General features: G+C 39.4%; 1 protein-coding gene across 5 annotated transcripts in view; it reads right to left on the reverse strand.

The window, feature by feature from the left end:
- Positions 1-21986, reverse strand: part of CDK19 (cyclin dependent kinase 19) — a 192783-nt gene that overhangs the window by 14773 nt on the left and 156024 nt on the right. For all 5 annotated transcript variants that reach the window (XM_047859495.1, XM_047859491.1, XM_047859493.1 and 2 more), the window contains 8 exons: positions 19202-19259; positions 14067-14198; positions 9766-9909; positions 9534-9603; positions 4079-4151; positions 2848-2945; positions 1771-1849; positions 576-842 (listed from right to left, as the gene is read on the reverse strand). In XM_047859495.1, the coding sequence (XP_047715451.1) occupies positions 576-842; positions 1771-1849; positions 2848-2945; positions 4079-4151; positions 9534-9603; positions 9766-9909; positions 14067-14198; positions 19202-19259 (921 nt within the window). The remainder of the gene's footprint in view (positions 1-575; positions 843-1770; positions 1850-2847; positions 2946-4078; positions 4152-9533; positions 9604-9765; positions 9910-14066; positions 14199-19201; positions 19260-21986) is intronic.

The raw sequence follows: 21986 nt of genomic DNA on the forward strand, positions 1-21986 counted from the left end.
TGGCGGCCCCCATCCCATCAAGAGAGATACCACATTTAGACAGCTGTAGTTTTTTTTTTTATCTTAATAATAAAAAGTATCTTCTACTCTCAAAAATGCTTCTAGTGAGATTTAACACTGATTTCTGAGAAGTCGCAATCTTAATCCCTTTCTGTGTTTATGCTACTTCCTATTTCCTCTCAGTGGCAGCAAATCTTTCTCTTCCTGTTGTCGAAAATAAATCTTCCTCTTACTGTTGTCTCTCTTCCAATTGCTTGTCTAGTTCTCTTTTTCTGACCCCAACCTGACTGACAGCTGGAAGGGGAAAATGAGAAATTTTCTTTGAGGAGGAAGAGGCCTGTCTCACCCTCTCTCCTCAGGATGGCAGGAGAAGCAAGTCAAGAAATGAAATGTTCTCCAGTTACATGAAATACGACCCAAACCCTCATTTTCATGTCACGTCCTAGAAACAGGATTGTACCATTTGCGCAGTGAAACTCTGGAGTTAAGTACTACTTAATGCTAAGAGGATCTATTACAAAATCCACTTCCCATTTCTTGTTTGAGCGTGAACAAGAACAAATTCAGCGCAGTACCTGATAATCTGCCGGCATAACGGGCCCGCCGGAGTTGGCGCCCGAGGGCGCGAGGCGGGGCTTCTTGTTCGGAGGCACCTGATTGAGGCCCGAGTCCTGACTGTGCTGCAGCCCGGCTCCCGCACCCCCGGCGCCCGCCCCGGCCCCGCCCGCGGTCCCGTTGGTCTGGGTGCTGTTCTGCTGCGGCGGGGGCGCCTGCGGGGGCGCTGCTGCCTGCTGCGGGGGAGCTGCGGGCTGCTGATGTTGGTTCTGCTGCTGCTGCTGGTTCTTGTAAGAAAAAGAAAAAGAAAAAAGGCAAACTTGGTATGGTACTAAACCAACAGGCCACTGCTGTCATTTACTTGATGGACACCCGCGACGGCCCGCCAACCTGGGGAGCGACCTACGGGGGACACCAAAGTGACTGCCAAGACCAGAGAAGGAAGCAGACCGTGGCGGGGGGGTGGGCGGGGAGGCGGGAATACAGCATCCCCAAAGGTCAGAGCACTGAGTCCTGAACGGGATTCATTCTGTAAAGTTCATTTACATTGCACAGTGGTCCTCCACATCAGCCACAGACATCCCACTGCAGAGCACACAGGGCACACAGGAGAGAGTTCTGCATTCATTAAAACAGCTGTGGGTGCCTGGGTAGCTTCGTGTTAGGCCTCCCACTCTTGGTTTTGGCTCAGATCATGATCTCAGGGTTGGTGAGATCAAACCCTGCCTCCCGCTCTGCGCAGTGAGCGTTAAGTAGGCCGAGCCAGTTTGGGATTTCTCTGTCTCCCTCTCTCTGCCCCTCCCCTGCTTACTTGGGCGCTCTCCCCCCAAATAAATGAATAAACCTTAACAAATAAATAAATAAAACTGCTGTTAATAGTCTTCTCGATCATGATTTTGGAAGAGTGGAGGGATATGAGCAAAGAACAGAATGGTGCTTTGAAGGAAGCCTGAATCAAGCCATGGTGATGACACTGAACAAACAAAACACAACCATTAAGGATCGGGGAATAAAATAGGCTATAAAACAAATCAGAAGTTCATTCATCTGTAAACTCATGATATTTCAAATTGCAAAGTACATCTACAATAAAGTAAGCACATAATTAAAATAGAAGGCAGCCAAATACATAGGAATCATTAAACTGTACTTCCCTAAATTGTCTTTTTGCCTCCCTTACTCCCTGGAAATAGAAGTGTACCGTGTAGCTTATACCTTGTCGCCTTTCTCTTCAGGTTCATCTTCATTAAGGAATTCTCGTTTGGGGTATGGAATCTGGCAGCCAGCAAACACACTAAAAAATCATTTTTTTTAAAAAAGAATACATATCAGGACCTAAAATCCACAGTATCATTGACCTTGTTAATTTAAAATTCCACTTTTTTTTCCTTAACATATTGCCTACTCTTCGTCAATAGCTACTGTTTGCTGAATGTCTCCCAAGACAATTTAAGCAAATAAAAAAAGAATTTTGGGGGGTATCTGGGTGGCACAGTCGGTTGAACGTCAGACTCTTGATTTCAGCTCGGGTCCTGATCCCAGTGTCACGGGATAGAGCCCTGAGTCTGGCTCCACACTGACCATGGAGCCTGCTTAACATTCTTCCTCTCTCTCTCTCTCTCTCTCTCTCTCTCTCTCTGCCTCTGCCCCTCTCCCCGACTTGTGCACTCTCTCTCTAAAACTTAAAAACAAAACAAAACAAAACAAAACAAAACAAAACAAGAATTTGTTGTCTAAGTCTTATACTAATTACCGCTTTCAATAATAAATCTTAACTGCCATTAGTTGACGTATATGATGCAGAGGTTTCTCCACACAAACTTAATTAGTACTAAAAAATAACTGAATTTGTAATTGCCTCAACAATGAAAATACTTTTTTTTTCTTCAAGAAAAGCCACATCTCTAATAAATACAAGCATATGGGTATAACAAGGATGGGAAATGCAGGGGTTTTGGTAGCACAGTGGATGCACAGACTTTTAAATTCGCAGTTCCCTACTGATTTGGGTTAAACTCCTCTGCCTGACTATAAACATCCCACCTGTTCTCAGTTGTAGTTTTCCCTGTAACACTGAATGACGGTCATTCCTAAAACACCTGTTTTCATTCACGCCTCTCTAGAGCACTGCCTGTTTCAGAATATAGTCCCTTTCTCTCCAGAAGTTCTTCTCCAAGGTAGGATTAATGGAAAACTTCAGTAACCCTATAGGAACAAGTGCTTCTCTTACTTTAGTCACCATCTGACATCCTCAACCCGGAGCAAAGGACACGAAAAATGTAGCATACATACTCTAACGTTGGCAAGGGGTCCTCCTGAAAATAGGGATCCTGTAGAGCTTGCTCCGAGGTAATTCTCTTGGTTGGATCCATAGTAAGGAGTTTCTGAAGCTAAAGTAACACATAAGAAATCGATAGCACATGGAAAAGTTGTTTATAAATCAATGTTTTGACTTTTTGTATTAATGTCTAGCAGGATTAATATCAAATGCCATTTCGTATAGCTCACCACAGATTAGTATGGAGCAATTGGCACACTACATACATTTATGTAAAATTGGTAGAAATCATTAGCATTAAAGCCCTTTTGGTATGTCATTTTTTTTTTTCTGCTGATAAATCAGAAAAATTGGAAAAAATTAAGTCTGGAAGTCAAGAGTGACATCTCAAAAGAAAAATATTTGATTTTGCCTTAGCATCCACCAATTTATTTTCTTTCTAAAAAGGAGGAGGGGGGCCTGGGTGGCTCAGTCGGTTAAGCATCTGACTCTTGATCTCAGCTCAGGGCTTGAACTCATGACCTCATGAACACCATGCTGGGTGTGGAGCCTACTTTAAAAAAGGTGGGAGGTGCCTTGGGGGGCTCAGTTTGTTGAGTGACCAATTCTTGATTTCGGCTCAGGTCATGATCTTGAAGTTCATGGGTTCAAGCCCCACACAGGGCTCTGCACTGACTGCTCAGACCCTGCTTGGGGTTGTCTCTCTCCCTCTCTCTCTGCACCCCCCCTCCCCCAATAAATAAATAAACTTAAAAAGAAAAATCACCAGTTTGGGGCACCTAGGTGGCTCAGTCAGTTAAGTAAGCTTCCAGAGTCTTGATTTCAACTCAGGTCCTGATCTCACGGTTGTGGGATCAAGCTCTGTATGGGGCTCCCTGCTGCGTGTGGAGCCTGCTTAAGATTCTTAAGATTCTCTGCCCCTTCTGGGCTCACGCATATGCATGTGTGTGTGCATGCATGCATATACTCTCAGAAAGAAAGAAAGAAAGAAAGAAAGAAAGAAAGAAAGAAAGAAAAGAAAAGAAAGAAAGGAAGAAAAGAAAGAAGGAAGGAAGAAAAGAAGGAAGGAAGGAAGGAAGGAAGAAAGAAAGGAAGAAAGAAAGAAAGAAAGAAAGAAAGAAAGAAAGAAAGAAAGAAAGAAAAAGAAAGAAAGAAAGAGGAGGATAGCTAGGACAATTCCATGAATGAGATAAGATGGGTCTGTGCTATGGACCCAACTTCCCCATCTGGCAGAGAGGCACCTACCAAGAGGAACACTTTGCTGTCAGGCTTGACCTTGTGTTTCTCCATGTACTTTATGAGGCTACTGTTGGCATACCTGCAAGAACATAATAATCACACATCACGGGAAACACTCACACTTTTTTTTCAAATAATGTTTATTACTGAAGTACAGTTTACACAATAAAACTCCCAGATTGGTTTTCCTATAAGGTACATGTTTAGGCCATTGTCTTTTCTAATGATTAGTGAAAGAATACGTAACCAAATATTGGTAAATGTGTGCAGTGGGAATTGTTAAACACTGTATGTAAGAGTTTCTATTGTTACAATCTCTTTGGAAAATAATTACACATTAACCACTAGAGCTGAAAATGTGAACAACCTATGACCTAGCAATTCCCTTCCTAGGTACATACTCTAAGAGATTCCTTTGTGCATGTGTATCACAGGATGTGTGAACAAGAATGTTCTTAGTATTCCTGTAATAGAAAAAACTGTAAACAACACAAACGTCTACCAATTAAAGAATGGGTACATTGTTACATATTCACAGAATGGAATATTGAACAATAGTTAAAATGAATACAGAGGTTGAGTGGGAAATAAAAGAAAGAAAACTACAAAAGAAAATACAAACTGTAATATAATTTATATGAAGATAAAAGATGTATTAAACTGAGCAATAATTTATTTGGAATACATAACACCTGTAGCAAAACTATAATGAAAAATGTGGAATGACAAATACAAATTCAGAATATATGTTCTTTCCTATATACGAAATATTTCACATTTAAAAAGGTCAAAAAATAAGTAACATATATGTTCATGGTAGAAAATTTAGAGAATATAGAAAAGTATAAAGAAAAAAACTGAAATCACTCATAACCAAGCCACTCAATGATTAAAACAAACAAAAAAACACTGCCGAGATTTTGCTAATTTTCCTTTGACATTCTTGCTATGCTTTTATATATATGACACAGACACAGAGGGATTTCTGTTTTGTTTTGTTTTTACAAAATTGGGATCACACTATACAAACTGTCCTCTTTTCACTTAATATTGTTTCATAAACATTTTTCCTTGTTCAGTGCTCTCTAAACTACTCATTTGTAGTGGTTATATATGTATATTCCTAGTGTTACTGATGTTGTTTGTTTCACAATAGTTAAATACAGGTCTTTGTAGGTTAATCTGGTCCACATGGTAGGGAAACAATACTGCACATAGGTGGGAAACAGAGATCCCTTCCAGACCCTGACTCAGTCATTTACCAGTTGTGTGACCTTGGGCAGTTAGTTAACCCTTATGAAAGCCTTAGCTTCATCATCTGAAAACTAAAGATTACAATTATACCTCTCTTATAGAGTGTTGTGGGGACCATATGAGAAAATGTAGGTAAGGGCTTAGCACCACACCTGACACATAATAAACACTTGGTTAGCTACCTGTAGCTGCTCTGATTGCTTCCACAGGATAAATTCTTGGGTTTATTAGGTCAAAGAGTATGTGCATTGCAAAGCCAGTTTTATGTGCTCTAAAACCTTGCTACATGAACCTGGCCCTCAGATCAGCAGCATGGGCCTCGAGAGCCCACATTAGAAATATAGATTCTCAGTCCCTATCCCAAATTCTAAATCAGAATCTGCGTTTTTAACAAGGTCTCCAGGTGATCTGTAGGTACATTAAAGTTTGAGAAACATTTTTCTCACCAGTGGCATACAAGGAAAAGGGCCCATTTTATCATACCCTTGCCAGCCCTAAGTATGTTCATTTTTTTTTTCAACGTTTATTTATTTTGGGGGGAACAGAGAGAGACAGAGCATGAACGGGGGAGGGGCAGAGAGAGAGGGAGACACAGAATCGGAAACAGGCTCCAGGCTCCGAGCCATCAGCCCAGAGCCTGATGCGGGGCTCGAACTCACGGACCGCGAGATCGTGACCTGGCTGAAGTCGGACGCTTAACCGACTGCGCCACCCAGGCGTCCCAGTATGTTCATTTTTAAAATCTTTGCCATGTGAACCTGGGTGGCTCAGTCAGTTAGTGTCTGACTTTGGCTCACGTCATGATCTCATGGTTCGTGGGTTCGAGCCCCGCGTCAGGCTCTGTGCTGACAGCTCAGAGCCTGGAGCCTGCTTCAGATTCTGTGTCTCCCTCTCTCTCTGCCCCCTCCCTACTTGAACTCTCTCTCTCTCTCAAAAATAAATAAAAATTAAAAGAATAAAAATAATAAAACAAAATCTTTGCCATGTATATATAAAATTTTTTCGGGGCTCCTGGCTGGCTCAGTCAGTAGAGCATGCAACTCTTGATCTCAGAGTTATAAGTTTGAGTCCCATATTGGGTATAGAGATTGCTTAAAAATAAAATCTTAAAAAAATTAAAAAAAATTTTTTTTTCCTCCAATACTAGGAACATTTTTATTAGCAAGGTAACCACTAAATTTATTAATGGGAAGAGAGTTTAAAGTTTATGCAGAAATGTAGTTTGTCTACATACATGTCTTTGGTCTTTGTGTCAAATCATTGATTTCTCTGGGTTAACTCCAGATTCTAAGTTATTTGTTTCTATCATAAGATCAGACCGTGCTTATTGTAACATTCAATTTAAAGTCAACTTGTAGATTTCCTTTTAATCCTATTTTCACGTTGCCTTCTACTTAGCTAATAAAAGCTGACACTTTAGAAAGATTACAGAAACTTCTATCACTATTCTTCCTGATTCACTTTAAGAGTAATTTTTTTGGTTCTTTTCATCTGATATAATGAAAACAAGTTATTTTTCCTTTATTTGAGATAATTTTTTCCGGAAAAAAAATTTTTTTTAAATGTTTATTTATTTTTGAGAGACAGAGAATGAGCAGGGGAGCAACAGAGGGAGAGAGAGAGACACAAAATCTGAAGCAGGCTCCAGGCTCTGAGCTGTCAGCACAGAGCTTGACGTGGGGCTCAAACCCATGAACCGTGAGATCACGACCTAAGCCGAAGTCAGTTGCTCAACCGACTGAACCATCCAGGTGCCCCTGGAATTTTTAAATAATATTTTACTTCAGTGGCTTGTATGTACTACTACATTAGATTTAGCTAATTAAAACAATTTTTTTAATGTTTTATTTATTTTTGAGAGAGAGAGAGACAGAGACAGAGTATGAGTGGGGGAGGGGCAGAGAGACAGAATCCAGGAAGCAAGAGCCTGACATGGGGCTCGAACCCATGAACCACCAGATCATGACCTGAGGCAAAGTCAGACACTTAAACGACTGAGCCACCCAGGTGCCCCTAGATCTAGCTAATTTTTAATAAACTCCTTTCATCTTATGTATTAGTAGCTGCTTTCATGGGGGTACAATTGTTTGCTTAAGACATATGGGCTCTTATTGCTGAGCTTTTCCTATGACTTTTTTGAGTTTCATTTATCTTTTAAAGCTCTCCTTTTATTTCTAGTTACTGTAAACACTAATTTTATGCGAAAATTTTCCTTTGGTCTTTAAACAATAAGTGTTCACTGCCGACATTAATATTCTCCATCTTTTATATTATTAGCATGTCTTCAATTACTTGAACCACTTTCATATAATGTCCATTTGACAGTAACTAATGGGCACGTACTAAGTACCAGGCCCTGGGTATACATATAATGATGGATAAGACATAACCCATACTATCTAGAGGGAAGGCAGATAAGTATTCAAAAGCTAACTGTAGGGGCACCTGGGTGGCTCAGTCAGTTGAGTGTCCCACTCTTGATTTCGGCTCAGGTCATGGAATCAAGCCCCACACTGGGTTCTGTGCTGAGTATGGAGTCTGCTTGGGATATTCTCTCTCTCTCTCTCTCTCTCTCTCTCTCTCAAAATTTTTTTTAAAAAAAGGTAACTGTAGGGCAAAGTCATCAGTGCTGAGAGAAACAGCCCAGGATGCAAGAAGAGGAGTACGTGACTCAGACCTAGAAGGTCAAGGGAGGCCTCAGCAGGCAAGTGATGCCCAAGGCAAGACCTAAAGGACAAGTAGAAAGGAAAAATAGGAGTTAATCTGAGGAAATGAGTGGGAGTAAAGTATATCCTAGACTGAAGAAACAGCATGTGTAAAAACCCAGAGGTCAAAAAAAAAACTCTGGGTTTTCAAGCTTCTTAAAGAAATTCATGCCGTCTAGGCTGTAGAATACAAAGTGGACAGTTGTGTAGGAGATGAATTTGGTGATGTAGAAGCCAGAGCTCTGTAAGCCATACTAAGGAAGTGAGAGCAATAGTGAATTGAGAGCAGCGAGGAGACCAACATGATCAAATTTGTATAGACAGTGAGTTGTAATAAAGACTGGAGGTAGAAATACCACTTGGGAGGCCACTGCAGGACCCTAAGCGAGAGAGAGAGAGGTCTAGACTGTGATAGTGGCAGAGTAGATGGAGAGAAATACAAAGAACTGACTAGATTTACTAGTTTTTTGGATCCTGCAGGGTAACATGGAAGAGAAGGCGATAAAAGAAGGTTCAGGGATGTCAGGTCTTGGGCTTGAACAACTGGGTGAATCATGGAGTCGTTTCCTAAGATTGGAAATACAGCGGGAGGAAGGTATGGGAGGATAGATGATGAGTTCAATTTTGGACATTTAACTTAACGTATTTATAGAAATTTCAGGTTGGGATTCCATGAGGCAATTAGACAAATGGGTCTGAAATTTGGAAAAGAGATCTGAGTCGGATGCATAAACTGGGAATTATTAGCATCATCGATGGTAAATTGTGGCCAATAAGATCAGAGAGACTGCCCGGGACAATGTCCAGAGTGAAAAGACAGCCCAAGACAGAACCTTGAGCAATACCAGTGCCATCTTTAAGAGAGAGAGACAGGAAAAAGACCCCACCAAGGACTGTGTAAAAGAGGGGCCAAAAATGACAAGTGCCATTCCCTCCTTCTCTTTATCATGTCTGCTTTTGTTCCTACAAGCTATCCTGTCTTGAAATTTCCTGTTAAGTCGCCCAGAAGAAAACCTCTTACACCTCTTCCTCTAGGTGTGTGCATTTGTAACAAACTCCTCGCACTCTGTCACCTTTATTCTCTCACTCCTACTCAATATACACATTCCCACCAGTGTGTTTTACCCTGCTTCCAGGCCATGTGGCCTTCCTTCTGTTGTCCTTCCTGGTTGCCTCACCCGGCATTTCAGTCACTAGTCATTATTCAGATAAAGATCAAATCACAGTTGTAGCCTTGAACTGAGCTCTCATCATGCTAAAACAGGAGACACATTTAAACATGATACTGACCCTTAAGATTCTTAAAAGTTTATAAAATACTACAGCCTAAGCCTAACATGTATGTTAGCAACATCTGGAAAATCTTCTTTAAATCATAAGCATAATTAATATATTAAAATCTAAATTTCTGGTTTAAATACTAATCTATATCTGTTTTTTAAAGGATTAATTTAAATATTCCCAGTGAAGTTACTACTTATATTTAATATGAAATTACTTACGTTGTTCTTCTAAAGTCTTTCTGAAGTGTAGGGTATTCTGGCATCTTTCTAATATCTTCCCAATCTTTATCTTACAAAAAAATATCAAATATTGTTATAGAAAATAATGTTACTTCTATCAAAAATCTATTTTAGCTTAAAAATATACATAAAAATACTCAAAATATGCTTTTGAAAAGGAATTATTTTGAAATATGACTCAAATATTATTTTGAAAAGAAAAATAAATTACCTGCAGGAAACCCCATGACACTAAATATCCGATCTAGTTGATCATGATGAAAGGGATTGCTTGTTTTTATATCTTCCTGACGACAGTGAAAAATAGGTTCTGAAGTCAACAATTCAGCAAATATGCAACCTATTGCCCATATATCTATGAAAGAAGAAGAATAAGTGTTTTCACACATTTATTATATTTCTTGGGTTATAACTCCTAGGTATAATCATAACCTACATGTAAAAATACTTTTCAGTGATGAAATATACAAAGTATGATAACTATATTAAGAAAACATATATATGACATGAAATAGCTGTACCATCATATAACAGATTGAAAGCCAAATAAAAAACATTTACTTGTAAATTTCCTAATGAAGATACACTTGGGAAACTCAATTTAGCAAGCAAGGAATTTACATTTAGGCAAAGCCTTTCTAACCACTATTAACAATGTAGTCAGTGAAGCATTCAATTGAAAATCTAATACAGGGTATAAAATTCATGACCTGGCAGACTAAAACAATATCATCATCAGGTATATAGCGATTCATCCCTTTAAATCAATTACCTGCATAATGATAGAGCATAATTTCTGATTTAGGAGTCTAGACAACCAGGATAGACCATATAAAATGATTTGCAAAAAACTTAACTTTTGTTTGAAAGACTACCAACTTCAGTTTTTCCAACAAATTGTAAGGTCTAGAAGCTAATAAATACAAGTATATATGGGTACAGCATGACACCAGGAGAGAAGTTATTTGAACATAATCACTTGGATTAAGCTGTTCCATTGCTCCAATATTCCAGGAGAAAGTTAGGCATCTTTAAAAGTTTTACTAACCATTTCAAATCACCAGTTTTAGATTATTCTATTTGGATTTTACACATTGAAAAATTGTAACTTAGATTCTAAGACTATAATATTATATTTACAATGCTTTGCCAAATGTATAAGTGAATTTTTATAAGATATATATTCACACTTGCCCACTTAAATAAATGCTATGTTGTATTTTTTTTTTTTTAAATAGTAATGCACAGACCACAGTATAGGATAGAAAAGCACAGTGTTTAGTAGCCTACTAAATGTGGGAATCACATTCTGTAGACAAGCTAATTAAGAAAAAAGTCTAATTATAGCCATTAGCTGGAATTAACACTGGTATGTTATTTCATAAAACAAATTGCTAAATGAAAAAAAAAAAACATAGTGTAATGTCTCACTCCATTCAGGAACAGTTTCCTTTCACATAAGTTAGCCTTTTGGATAACGGAAACAAATCACTTCAACACCCATTTTTTATCACACCATTCATTACCTGCCATCTTAAGAGGTTATAAAATATCATTTACTCTTTCTTAATGACTCAGAAGGGTCATCATCATCATAAGCATCCATCATGAAAGAGTAGAGTAATAACTCTTCAGTGTCTACTATTAAATTCTTTTCTCTCTCCCACATCATGTTGTTGTCACTCTTGCCTCTGACAGAGCTGTCTCTGACAGTCCCATCTCTCTTCCTGCTGGCTGCCTCTACTATGCAGTCGGCTGGGACTAGTACTGCATGTTTCTGGTCATGCCAATTTCTGGTCTGCCTTCCATTTAAAGGACAGGAGCCAGGATCTAGATCTCCTGAGAACTGCTAAGAGAAGGAACCTCAGAGTAGCAGGCAATGTTAAATTTTAGGGTTTCTTGCCTCATATTAGCCTCTAATTTTAAATGGTCATCTGGTTCCTGTATCATCTATACCCATTTCTCAGCTCTCAGATCTCAAGACTGTTCCTCCCTCCTTCCTTCCCTCCCTTTACACACACACACACACACACACACACACACACACACACACACACACACACGCTGTCATTCCCCAGCCCCCCTAAATGTCACTCCATAAAACTTCACTGATATCAAATCACCGAACTCTTTTTTTTTATATGCTCTGAATAGAAATAATACTCATTTCTGACATGAACCAGCTATGGAGAAGAGTAAGAATAAGTGAATGGCTATGTATTTACTCTATGTATTTATGTCTGCTAGGAATGTATTTCAAGCCTGAAAATAACTTATTTGGGGAATATTCTTTCTCTGGGTCTTCTTTCTTAGTTTCTATCCAGAAGGGATAACTGCAACTTAACTAAAATTGAAAATCAGCGATTATATTTTTATCTTTATCTGTAAGTTGTAAACTCATTTAAACTTAATTTCAGTTGTCCTTACCCTCAGGAAATAGGAAATATAGTGGATTTCTAATTCATACTCAGTTAGCTTTACTTCCCCAAAAGAGATCTAGTTTTATTTCAATGGTAGAACAGCTAATCAGAAAATATTCATAGAATTGTGCTTCTCAACGTCTGGGCTGTCAAAGTGTGTGGACCATGTGCAACAGAACCATTTAACGGCACCTACTACATATGGGACTTACTGCCACAGATTGGCTCTATCAGAATCTCTGAGAGTGGGACAGGCTTTGGTGGGAAGTCACTTAGTTTAACAGAAGGTTTTGGCTGAATCTGCCTTTTCTTACTGGAAATCTCCCTTGTAGATCTAGACTGTGAGCTTGGTAAGAGCCCAGCGCATGTGGATTTCTACTGTTAGTACATCCCCTACTTGCTGCCTTGCGTTCTGGGTTATCTCATCATCAGTTCTGTGCTGAGGCACCAACCTGGTGCTGCTCAACTAACATGCCTCTTTCTCTGGCATCTCTTCAGTCTCCTGCTATCCCCCGGTGCCTTCTGAGATTGTCTAAGAGACTTTACTGCTCTGGATTGAGAGATCTAAGAGAAAAAGCAAACGCAATTCTCAAAGTTTCAAAGACACAGCTCCTCAGTAAAAATCACTCACTGGAATGTAAGTAGAGTCAGGTTCTGATTTTAACCCCTCATTCTGAGAGCCCTCTATTCCTTCTGTCTGCTTGTGCAGTTCTGAATTTTTCACAGACAGCTGACCCTGTCCGTGGCTGAGAGCGTGGCCTTGGTAGCCTCTGAACGCAGCCTCAATGTGGGCTCAGCTGCTGGTGGAAGGGTCTAAGGTCGGTCTCAGACTCCTCTACTGTCAAACACTCCTGGGATTTTTCACTAATTGAACAAAATCTTTCCGCAATATTTACAAAGTATTACAAGATTCCAGCCCCTTGCTAGCGTCGCCATCCCTGGACAAAGTATATATATGCTCGGCGTCTCAGTTTTGCAGAAATCAGACCTGATGAATGAGGACATCACTATATTTTATTTTTTGTTTCTCCTTTTACCCACGTATAGGTTAGTTATCTATCGAATCTTTTCCAACATGGGAGCTTCCTTTGTAGTTCTTTGCATGTTACCAGGTTTTTCAGAAGTTTAACAGAGAAAGGTTTGTGCTCATCTGTTTTTAATAATTTCGTATTTTTGGTGCCTTTATTAAATAGAGCTCAACAAATGCAGCTAAATGTAGTCAAAACTGGTATCAGTCTAATACCAGTAAACAGAAAATTCCACACAAGGAAAATTTCAAGAAATACACGCAGGAGATTTCAGCACCTCATAGAACTAGCCCATCATAGTGACAGTACTACCCACCTCCTCTCTTTTCACCTCATTTCGAGAAATCTCTAGGTTTGAGTACAGCTTCCTCTTCCTGACTCCCTCAATTCGTAGCTGGGCCCTCTGAGGACACTGTAGTCATCAGGTAGCAAAACCCTTGTCTGTTCTGGAGCAGACTTTAAATCCTACAGAGAGTGTGTTTATAACAGGTTTTCTTACTCCATTTTTTCTCTTGGCAAAATGGCAAGAGGCTGAGCACAGCTAACCTACCCAGACTCTTATTTCCTCCTGTATTGGAGAAACTGCTACTCTGATCAGCGTCATGGCGGGAGAGAAAAATTAGTCACGTTACTTCTTGTTTAGGAAAGGACGGACGGACTGACTTTCCCCCAGTAGAAGGGCCTTTTCCCAAGACCACACTATTCTTGTTTTCTGTTTTTCTTTTTGTGGAGAAAACAATTCTAGAAATCTCTCCAGTTCTTCTGATCAATGGTAGGTAAGTGCAAAATAAAACTTGTATGTTATCATTTCTGTGGCAATTCAACAGGATCAGATAACTCTATTCTCTTAAAGAAAATGCTTTCTCCTTTTACAAGAACCATATTCTCCTACACGGTTAAAAATCCTAATCTACCAGAATATAAAATGCAGGAATACAGACGACAATAGGACTTTTACAAAGAGATATAAAGCGGTTTTTACAAAGCAGCTTCATAATTATGATACCATTTGGTATTTATGATAATTTGATGCTAAGATAGTAAATCATTTTAGACTAACTTACCAATGGCCTTTGTATAATGTCTTGCACCAAGCAGAAGTTCTGGAGCCCGATACCAAAACGTCACAACTACTGGATCCAAATCTGCTAGCGGCTTTAGAGGAGAATTGAATAATCTGGCAAAACCCATGTCCGCTAAAAAATGAAATAAGTTAATATAAAACTCAGTCTGGCATGCTACTAGAACCATGCAAGGTTGATGACAACAGCCACTATTGAAGACAGTAACTTTATAAAGCAATCCTTTTATTCCTTTTCAACCAGGGGTCTGCCCCAGGCACCAGATCCCCCCTTCTGAGTAGATATTATTATCGTGCCTATTTTACTGATAAAGAAACCGAGGCCTAAAGATATTCTGACTTGCCCAAGGCCACAGAGCTAGTAAATACAGAGTCATAATTAGAATCCAGGTCTGACTTCAGATCCCTGGCTTTCAGAGACATAATATTCTTAAATGTTTTTTTAAACTGAAACAGTCTCAAAATTTCCATGGTTAATTATGACCTCTGGACGCCTCTGCATCTAAACACTGACTATATCTGAGTGTGGCGTGAGCTGGAATTGGCTCGTGGATGCATGAGAGCCAGTTTGTACACATTTCTCCCCAACACTGAGTTGAGTGATGTCATGCGACTTGAAATTGGCTATCATGGGAATATTTACATCATAGAAAACAACAAACGCTACACACTGGGGCTTTTTTTCCACCCAGGGAGCCATTGTTGGATAATTACCAGCACATCATATACATGTTTCCAGGAAAATGTACACGATATGTACGAGGTAATTTGTTATAATTCAGGGTGTAACAAAGGTCTATGCCAAAGCTAACTGAGTTAAATATTAGAGGTATACACAAGTAGTAAAAAGAATATTTATTACTATAATAAGTTCCTGAGTGTCTGGCTGGCTCAGTCGGGAGAGCATGTGACTCTTGATCTTGGGGTTGTGAATTTGATCCCCAGGCTGGGTGTAGAGATTACTTAAAAATGAAATTAAAAAACAATCTACCATATAATAAGTCCTTGAGACTATCTAATTTTCTTAAGATTTAATAAATAACAAATACCTTTCATTTATCAAGTACTTCAGAATTACAGATGGTTTTCACATATATCATGTATCACTTCATCTAATCCTCATGCTAGTTTAATAAGTTGTTCCCCACCTCTTAGAGATGAAGAATCTAAAGTCCAAAGCAGTTAAGTGACTTTCCCAAGGTCACAGAGATAGCAGTAAAAATGCTAGTATTCAAACAAACCATGTTACAACTTAGCAGCTATATTCTTAATCATTGATCTGACATCCAATAGATTATACGTATGACAATCACATATCACAGAGGTCAAATCACAAGAATGAAAAACCTCTGTAATTTGAAATATGTAGTGTACACAGTATATTTTGCAGTATATTTTGACTGTATAAGGGGTCCCAATGAACTATGTAATAGCACATTAAGGTTTAATGTACTATTTAATCATTTAATCTAAAACTGCATGCTATAACATACATTAAAATTTTAATTTACAGCAATTTTGTTTCTTTAGAATTTGAATATTTTACAAGGCTTTCTGAGAATGCTTTGGAGAACACAGGTCATAAAAAATAAGGCCATCCAAGGAAGCCTGTGCTCATGCCTACTGTTTCCTAACTAAATTTCCCCCATAGCAAAGACATTCAAAATCTTTCTACCAATATTACGCCTACTTCAAAGCACTGCTTTATGTATTTAATACATGCTGATTGTTGCTGATGGCAAAGTAATGTGATGAAATGTTTCACCCATTGAAAAGTATGTTATTTTTAAGTAAAAGCTGAAGCCAGTATTTCTCCCTTTATTCCCTACCTTCTGAGTTTTATATAAGCCTCATCTATTCAGTGTCAGATGAAATCAAGTCCAAAGGACACCATAAACATTCTTAAAAATAATTCCTGTCTATTATTTGAACTTTAAAGGAGTTTCAAACCATTTCTCAAATAATTACCAATGTAGACAAAAGGTAACTAACCTAAAACCGTTCCATTCAACAGATTGCAGTGATAAAATTCTGGTGTGAGTGCTAATGAGACAGTATCAGATGATGAAGAAAAGCAGGAAAACCATGGGGTCTACCACCAAGGAACTGACATGAAGGTGAGGTGACAAAATACACAGAGTAGATAAAAACAGAAGTGCTGAAGACCAAAGGTGAGTTACCACTGGCTTCTACTAGACTCTAAGTCCTATGAGGGGAGGGCATGTATCTCCTTCATGGCTCTACGTGGAACACTGGTAAACATTTGTGGAAGTGGACCAAATTGAACATGGAACTTGAGCTGGATTCTCAAGGGTGAATCACTGAACAGTAAAAGGGGCAGGAAGCATTTCAGGTAAGACCTGAAGTCTTCAGGTTGCTGGGGAGGGGGAGGCTTAGGCACAGGGAAGGGCGCGATGCATTTCTCATTTGACTGTGCTTTTCTTTTCACTCAAAAAAGGACTGTGTGGGGCGCCTGGGTGGCTCAGTCGGTTGGGTGTCCGACTTCGGCTCAGGTCACAATCTCGCGGTCCCTGAGTTCGAGCCCCGCGTCGGGCTCTGGGCTGATGGCCCAGAGCCTGGAGCCTACTTCCGATTCTGCGTCTCCCTCTCTCTCTGCCCCTCCCCCGTCCATGCTCTGTCTCTGTCTCAAAAATAAATAAACGTTAAAAAAAAAATTTAAAAAAAGGGCTGTGTTAAAGTGTTAAGCACAGGCATCAGAGCATTACTAAGTTTTAAAAAGTAATGTGCTATTACCACAAAAATTAAAAGCAACTTAATCAACTAAATTGTTTTCTAGACTGCTGGTATTACTTCTTGCTTACTTTTAACCCTGACTGTATTCCTAATGGTGAACAGAATTACAATCCTAAAACTCTGAACAGTAGGGTAACCAACTGGCTTGGCTAGAATACAGAATTTTGGGTGAGGAGTACTAGAGATATCTGGGAGTAGTAAGAGAAAGACAGCAAGTGCAAGGGACCAGGATAGAGGGGATGACTGGTACAAACGAGGGGAGAGTACAAGATGACAACGATGAATTTGGTTTGAAACAATGGAGCAGAGGTTGCCAGCAGCACATCCAAATTAAGGTAAAGATTCTGGAAAGAAGAGAATGAGACTCAGATCTTAGAATGATTTTTACAGAATCCAAGATTTTTAGGCCACACTCATCAATTCCTTAAAGTAGCAATTGTAGAGGGAGGCCACGCCCTGGCCAGTGCAACGCAAGGTTAATAGGAGTAGAAGCCAGTAATAAATAAAATGCAGAAGTAAGAGCAAAAGTGGTAAGTAGAAAAACAGAATTATGTGATGTCACGTAGACCAAGGAAAAAGACAGTCTCAAGGCCAGACTGGTCAGAAGAACAAATGACTAAGGCAATAAAGGAAAACCGTGACTAAATACAGGCCACTAGATCTGATGAGACAGAGGTCATAGGTGACCTTTTTGGAGAGCAGTTTCGATAGAGGGACAGAATTAGAGGACAGATTAGGGTGAGTGGAACCAGTGGGTGAACATCGTATGTTCTAGCAGTAGAGGAACAAGGAGGGGAAATTGAATGAATAGTAAAGAAAACAAAATGGATATGAGAAGATTTATTTTAGAATTGGAAAAGGATTATGAAGGTTTAAAAGTGAAGAGGAGAAACTGGGGAAGCAGAGAGTGGAGACACGGCGGTGTGAGAGTTTAAGTACAATGGGAAGCTATTTAGAAGCTAGGGGGACCCCACATAGGTAGGACTCGGGAGGGGAAAGTCACTCTTTCTCTGAGACCGTTTCAAAGGCAGTGCTGTGCCGACAAAAAGTGGTCAGTGAGGGTACAGCAGACAGCTTTGATATGGCTGGGCAGCAACATTTGTAGGGAAAGAGACTTTGGACTTGAGAGGCTGAGTAAGCCACAACCTCTCTAAAGTCAGCTCTCCTTCTCTGGAACATCCACCTTACAGGGTGGTTGTATAAAGTGAGGGAACATATGAAAGCATTTATGACACTGGGTAGTAAACTAATTATTTCACTGTCTGTCACAGGGAGGGACTGCCCTTTACCACCCTTTCCCTTTCACCAATGTCTAGCAAAAAGCAGGTCCTCAAATGCCTATAAGGAAAAGAGTGCGAGCGTGAAACAGAAAAAAGTGAGGAGTGGTAGAGAGGGGTGGGGAGGGAAGCAAAACGGAAGGGGGGGAAGGAAAGCAGCTACTTGGTTCTTAGTGACCATCAACAACATTTTTTATGACTCTGAGTCTCAGTAAACTTAGCGTAGAGGTTGAAAGGAAAGGAATTTGGTTTATAACCAACCAAATTTGGTTTATAACCAACCAAGGAGGACGCTTGGGTGTAGTAGGACAGAATGGATGTGCAATAGGTCAAGTTAGCACAATTCTGCATCACCCCTAGCATGACATATCCTAACAGCAAAGAAAGCAGGTTGATGAAACAATATTTATTTTAAAATCCTTCTGAAAACCATTGGAACATTTAATAAATGCAATTTCTATTACAAAAAAAAATTAGAATGAAGCATTTCTTCACCTCATTCTCTTCCCAAATACGTCATAGGTATAAATGATGCCAATTTCTTCTAGAACGATCTTCAGGGTTGCAAAGGGAATCTTAATAAATGGGAAGGACTCCTGTGGGTGCCTTAATCTAAGACCACCACATAAGAGGGTTTATAAACATGTATATTTCATTTGGAAAAAATATGTTGGTACCTGGCACGGGCATGCAGGGGGCGGGGGCAAGGTATGTGGGAAGATGTGCGTGTGTTAGGTCAGGTGGGAGAGATGCCTTCAGGGAAAGAACACTGGTGAAGCCGAGACAAAAGCAAGACTTAGAAGATGACATTTAGGGCAGCTGTGCAGGAGAGCAACCACGGCATAAACACGTGCTTGGGTACTGTATGAGAATGAAATTTTTGTGGGCTTGCTTGCCTCAGCTTACTTGGGGAAGAAACCTGAGGCGTTTTATCAACTATCTACCTACACCTCCCGACATATTTTCTAAAAACATGACGAGGAAGTCATTTTAAAATGAACTGCTTAAATAAGAGTCTTAAAAAGGGGAAACCATCTTTGCAGTCACTTCAGTTTCTTCATAAATTATTTGAGAAATAATTACCTACCTATTTTGACTCTCCCCCTTTCAGGGCCTTCTCCCATTACTAGGATATTTGCTGGTTTCTAGGAATAAAAATAGAGCATTCAAATTACTATGTTTATTCTTTTGACATGCTCTAAAATGGAGAAAAGTTCTTAAAATATGAAAATATCACTTCTGTATTTTCATCAAAACCATAATGCAATATTAAATACCCTCTATATAGTTAAAGCATTTGACATACTTGAAGTTAGCACTAACCTTCTATAAACATCTTTGCTTTGAAAACATTTATTTTCAAAATTATACAAATAATTACAAAGAAGTTGAAGCTATCATTTCTGTTTACCCCACAGCAGTCACAAGTGATGTATTTTTTTTTAAAAACCTACACATATTATAACTGTCCACTTGCTGCCCACAAGAAACAGTTTTTGTGGTTGAAAAATGTTTTGTAAAATTTCAAACCACAGTATAATTACCTTCATTTAAATGAATTCAATGAAATATTCCTTGCTAAATATTTCTTAACTACTATAGGAAAACATGATCAACATTCAACAGACTCCATTCATATCCATATGCATTTCAGCTGTAGTTCATGCAAAAGTGCAAAATTCCAAATATAATTTCAAGATGTAGGAAAATAAAAATCAAGGCTAATACAGAACTATATAAAGAAAAGAATAGATTGCAAATGTATCCATTGCTTTTAAGTCATCCTCATTTGTAGATATTTGGAAACAGAGAACTATGGAAATAGGCTTTTGGGCAAGTCAGTCTCCTCTGTAAACTATCAAGAGAGAAAATTTCGGATTCATTTATTCAATCAATGAACATATTTTTGTGTCTTAGGGACAAAAAACATATTGACAATCAAGAGGAAAAACAAGCACATGATGAATTAAATCCCTAGCCTCCAGATGCTCTTTACATAAGTAGAAAGAAAAAACCAGAAGTTTTGTATAATATTAGAAGCTAATGCTATGTGTGAGTCATAGAAAGGACTGACGTCTTGGGTTAGAGGTTAAACCAGATTACTTTTAGATCCCTTCCAATTTGCTGGCTCTTTTTTAAGTTTCAATGAAAACAATTAGCACTAAAAAAAAAAAGTTCAAAGGAGGAAGTGATAACTAGAGTTTCCACTGTTGAGGGAAATGTTCATTGGAGGGGAGGCGAGGGTGGTGTCCATTATCCAGATCCTGAAAAATGAACAGGAACTGGCATGTCAGGGTAGAAGGACAAGGGCAGTGGAAGAGGTGAAAAGGCTATGAACAAGGTAGGCTTAGGAGACAGTAACCCAGACAGAACTCTGGACAGAAACCAGAGGACCCATGTTGGGGGTAGCAAAATTAACCTAGACTCTGGATAGTCTTAAATGCCAGGTGAAGTAATCTGATCTTTAAATGGTAGGCTGTGAGATCCCAGGAGAGGGGGAGCTATCAGAACTAGGCATAAGATAATAAAGGCTTTGTCCAAGGCCTTCTAAGCTGAAATGGAGAGGGAGTTATGGAGCTGAGTAACATTTTAAAGGACAAATTAACAGGACTTTGTGACTAGTTGAAGTCAGAAGACTAAGACAAAGGGTGACACAAATTTCAGCAAGGTTTTGAGTTTCTGCAACTAAAAGAATGATGGTGCCTTTATTGTGGAACAGTTATGAGAGGTACTGGTTAGGGAAGGGGAACGATGTGAGATCCCTAAGTCATACTATTCAGAAGAGGATTTGAAAATTATTGTCACTGGAGTATGAGGACTGAAGACACAAGACAAAATTAGTTTATCGCAGCAGAAAGAGAAAATAGCATCAGTCGAAACCCAGAGCTTCAAGATTCAAGTTTGATAATGATTTATCAAAGATCCATTATAGATAAAAACACCATACTACAGACCTTCAGGAAATAAAGAGAAATAAAACATGAAGCTCAAGACTTCAAAGAGCTTCAAAAATCTAATAAGGAGGGGCGCCTGGGTGGTGCAGTCGGTTAAGCGTCCGACTTCAGCCAGGTCACGATCTCGCAGTCCGTGAGTTCGAGCCCCGCGTCAGGCTCTGGGCTGATGGCTCAGAGCCTGGAGCCTGTTTCCAATTCTGTGTCTCCCTCTCTCTCTGCCCCTCCCCCGTTCATGCTCTGTCTCTCTCTGTCCCAAAAATAAATAAACGTTGAAAAAAAAAATTAAAAAAAAAAAAAAAAAAATCTAATAAGGAAAGAAAGACAAACTGCTTTTTAGAATACAAGGCAGGTTATGAAAAGTACCAAAACAGCAAAAGAAAATGTCAGGAATGAATGATTCTTCTCAGTGAATATCAGGATAGACTTTAGGAAAAAGACTTTGGATGAATGAAGGATGACTAAGATTCTGATGGGCCTAAATGAAAGAATGACTTTTCAGGCTCTGAGAACTCTGTAAGTAAGGGCACAGTCACATAAAAATAGAGACGTGGCATATTGGGAGAACCTGCACTAGAGCATAGGATGCTGGAAAGGGGCACCTGGGTGGCTCAGTCAGTTAAGCGTCTGACTTCGGCTCAGGTCATGATCTCGCGGTCCGTGAGTTCGAGCCCCGTGTCGGGCTCTGTGCTGGCAGCTCAGAGCCTGGAGCCTGTTTCAGATTCTGTGTCTCCCTCTCTCTCTGCCCCTCCCCCGCTCATGCTCTGTCTCTCTCTCTCTCTCTCTGTCAAAAATAAATAAACTAAAACAACAACAACAACAACAACAACTTCTATTGTGTGTCAACTATACTTCAATTAAAAAAAAGAAAGAAAGAAAAATAATCAAGGCAGTAGCATTTAGACTGGTGGCCACTGCATT

Source organism: Prionailurus viverrinus, chromosome B2, assembly GCF_022837055.1.
Source record: "Prionailurus viverrinus isolate Anna chromosome B2, UM_Priviv_1.0, whole genome shotgun sequence".
Lineage (NCBI taxonomy): Eukaryota > Metazoa > Chordata > Mammalia > Carnivora > Felidae > Prionailurus > Prionailurus viverrinus.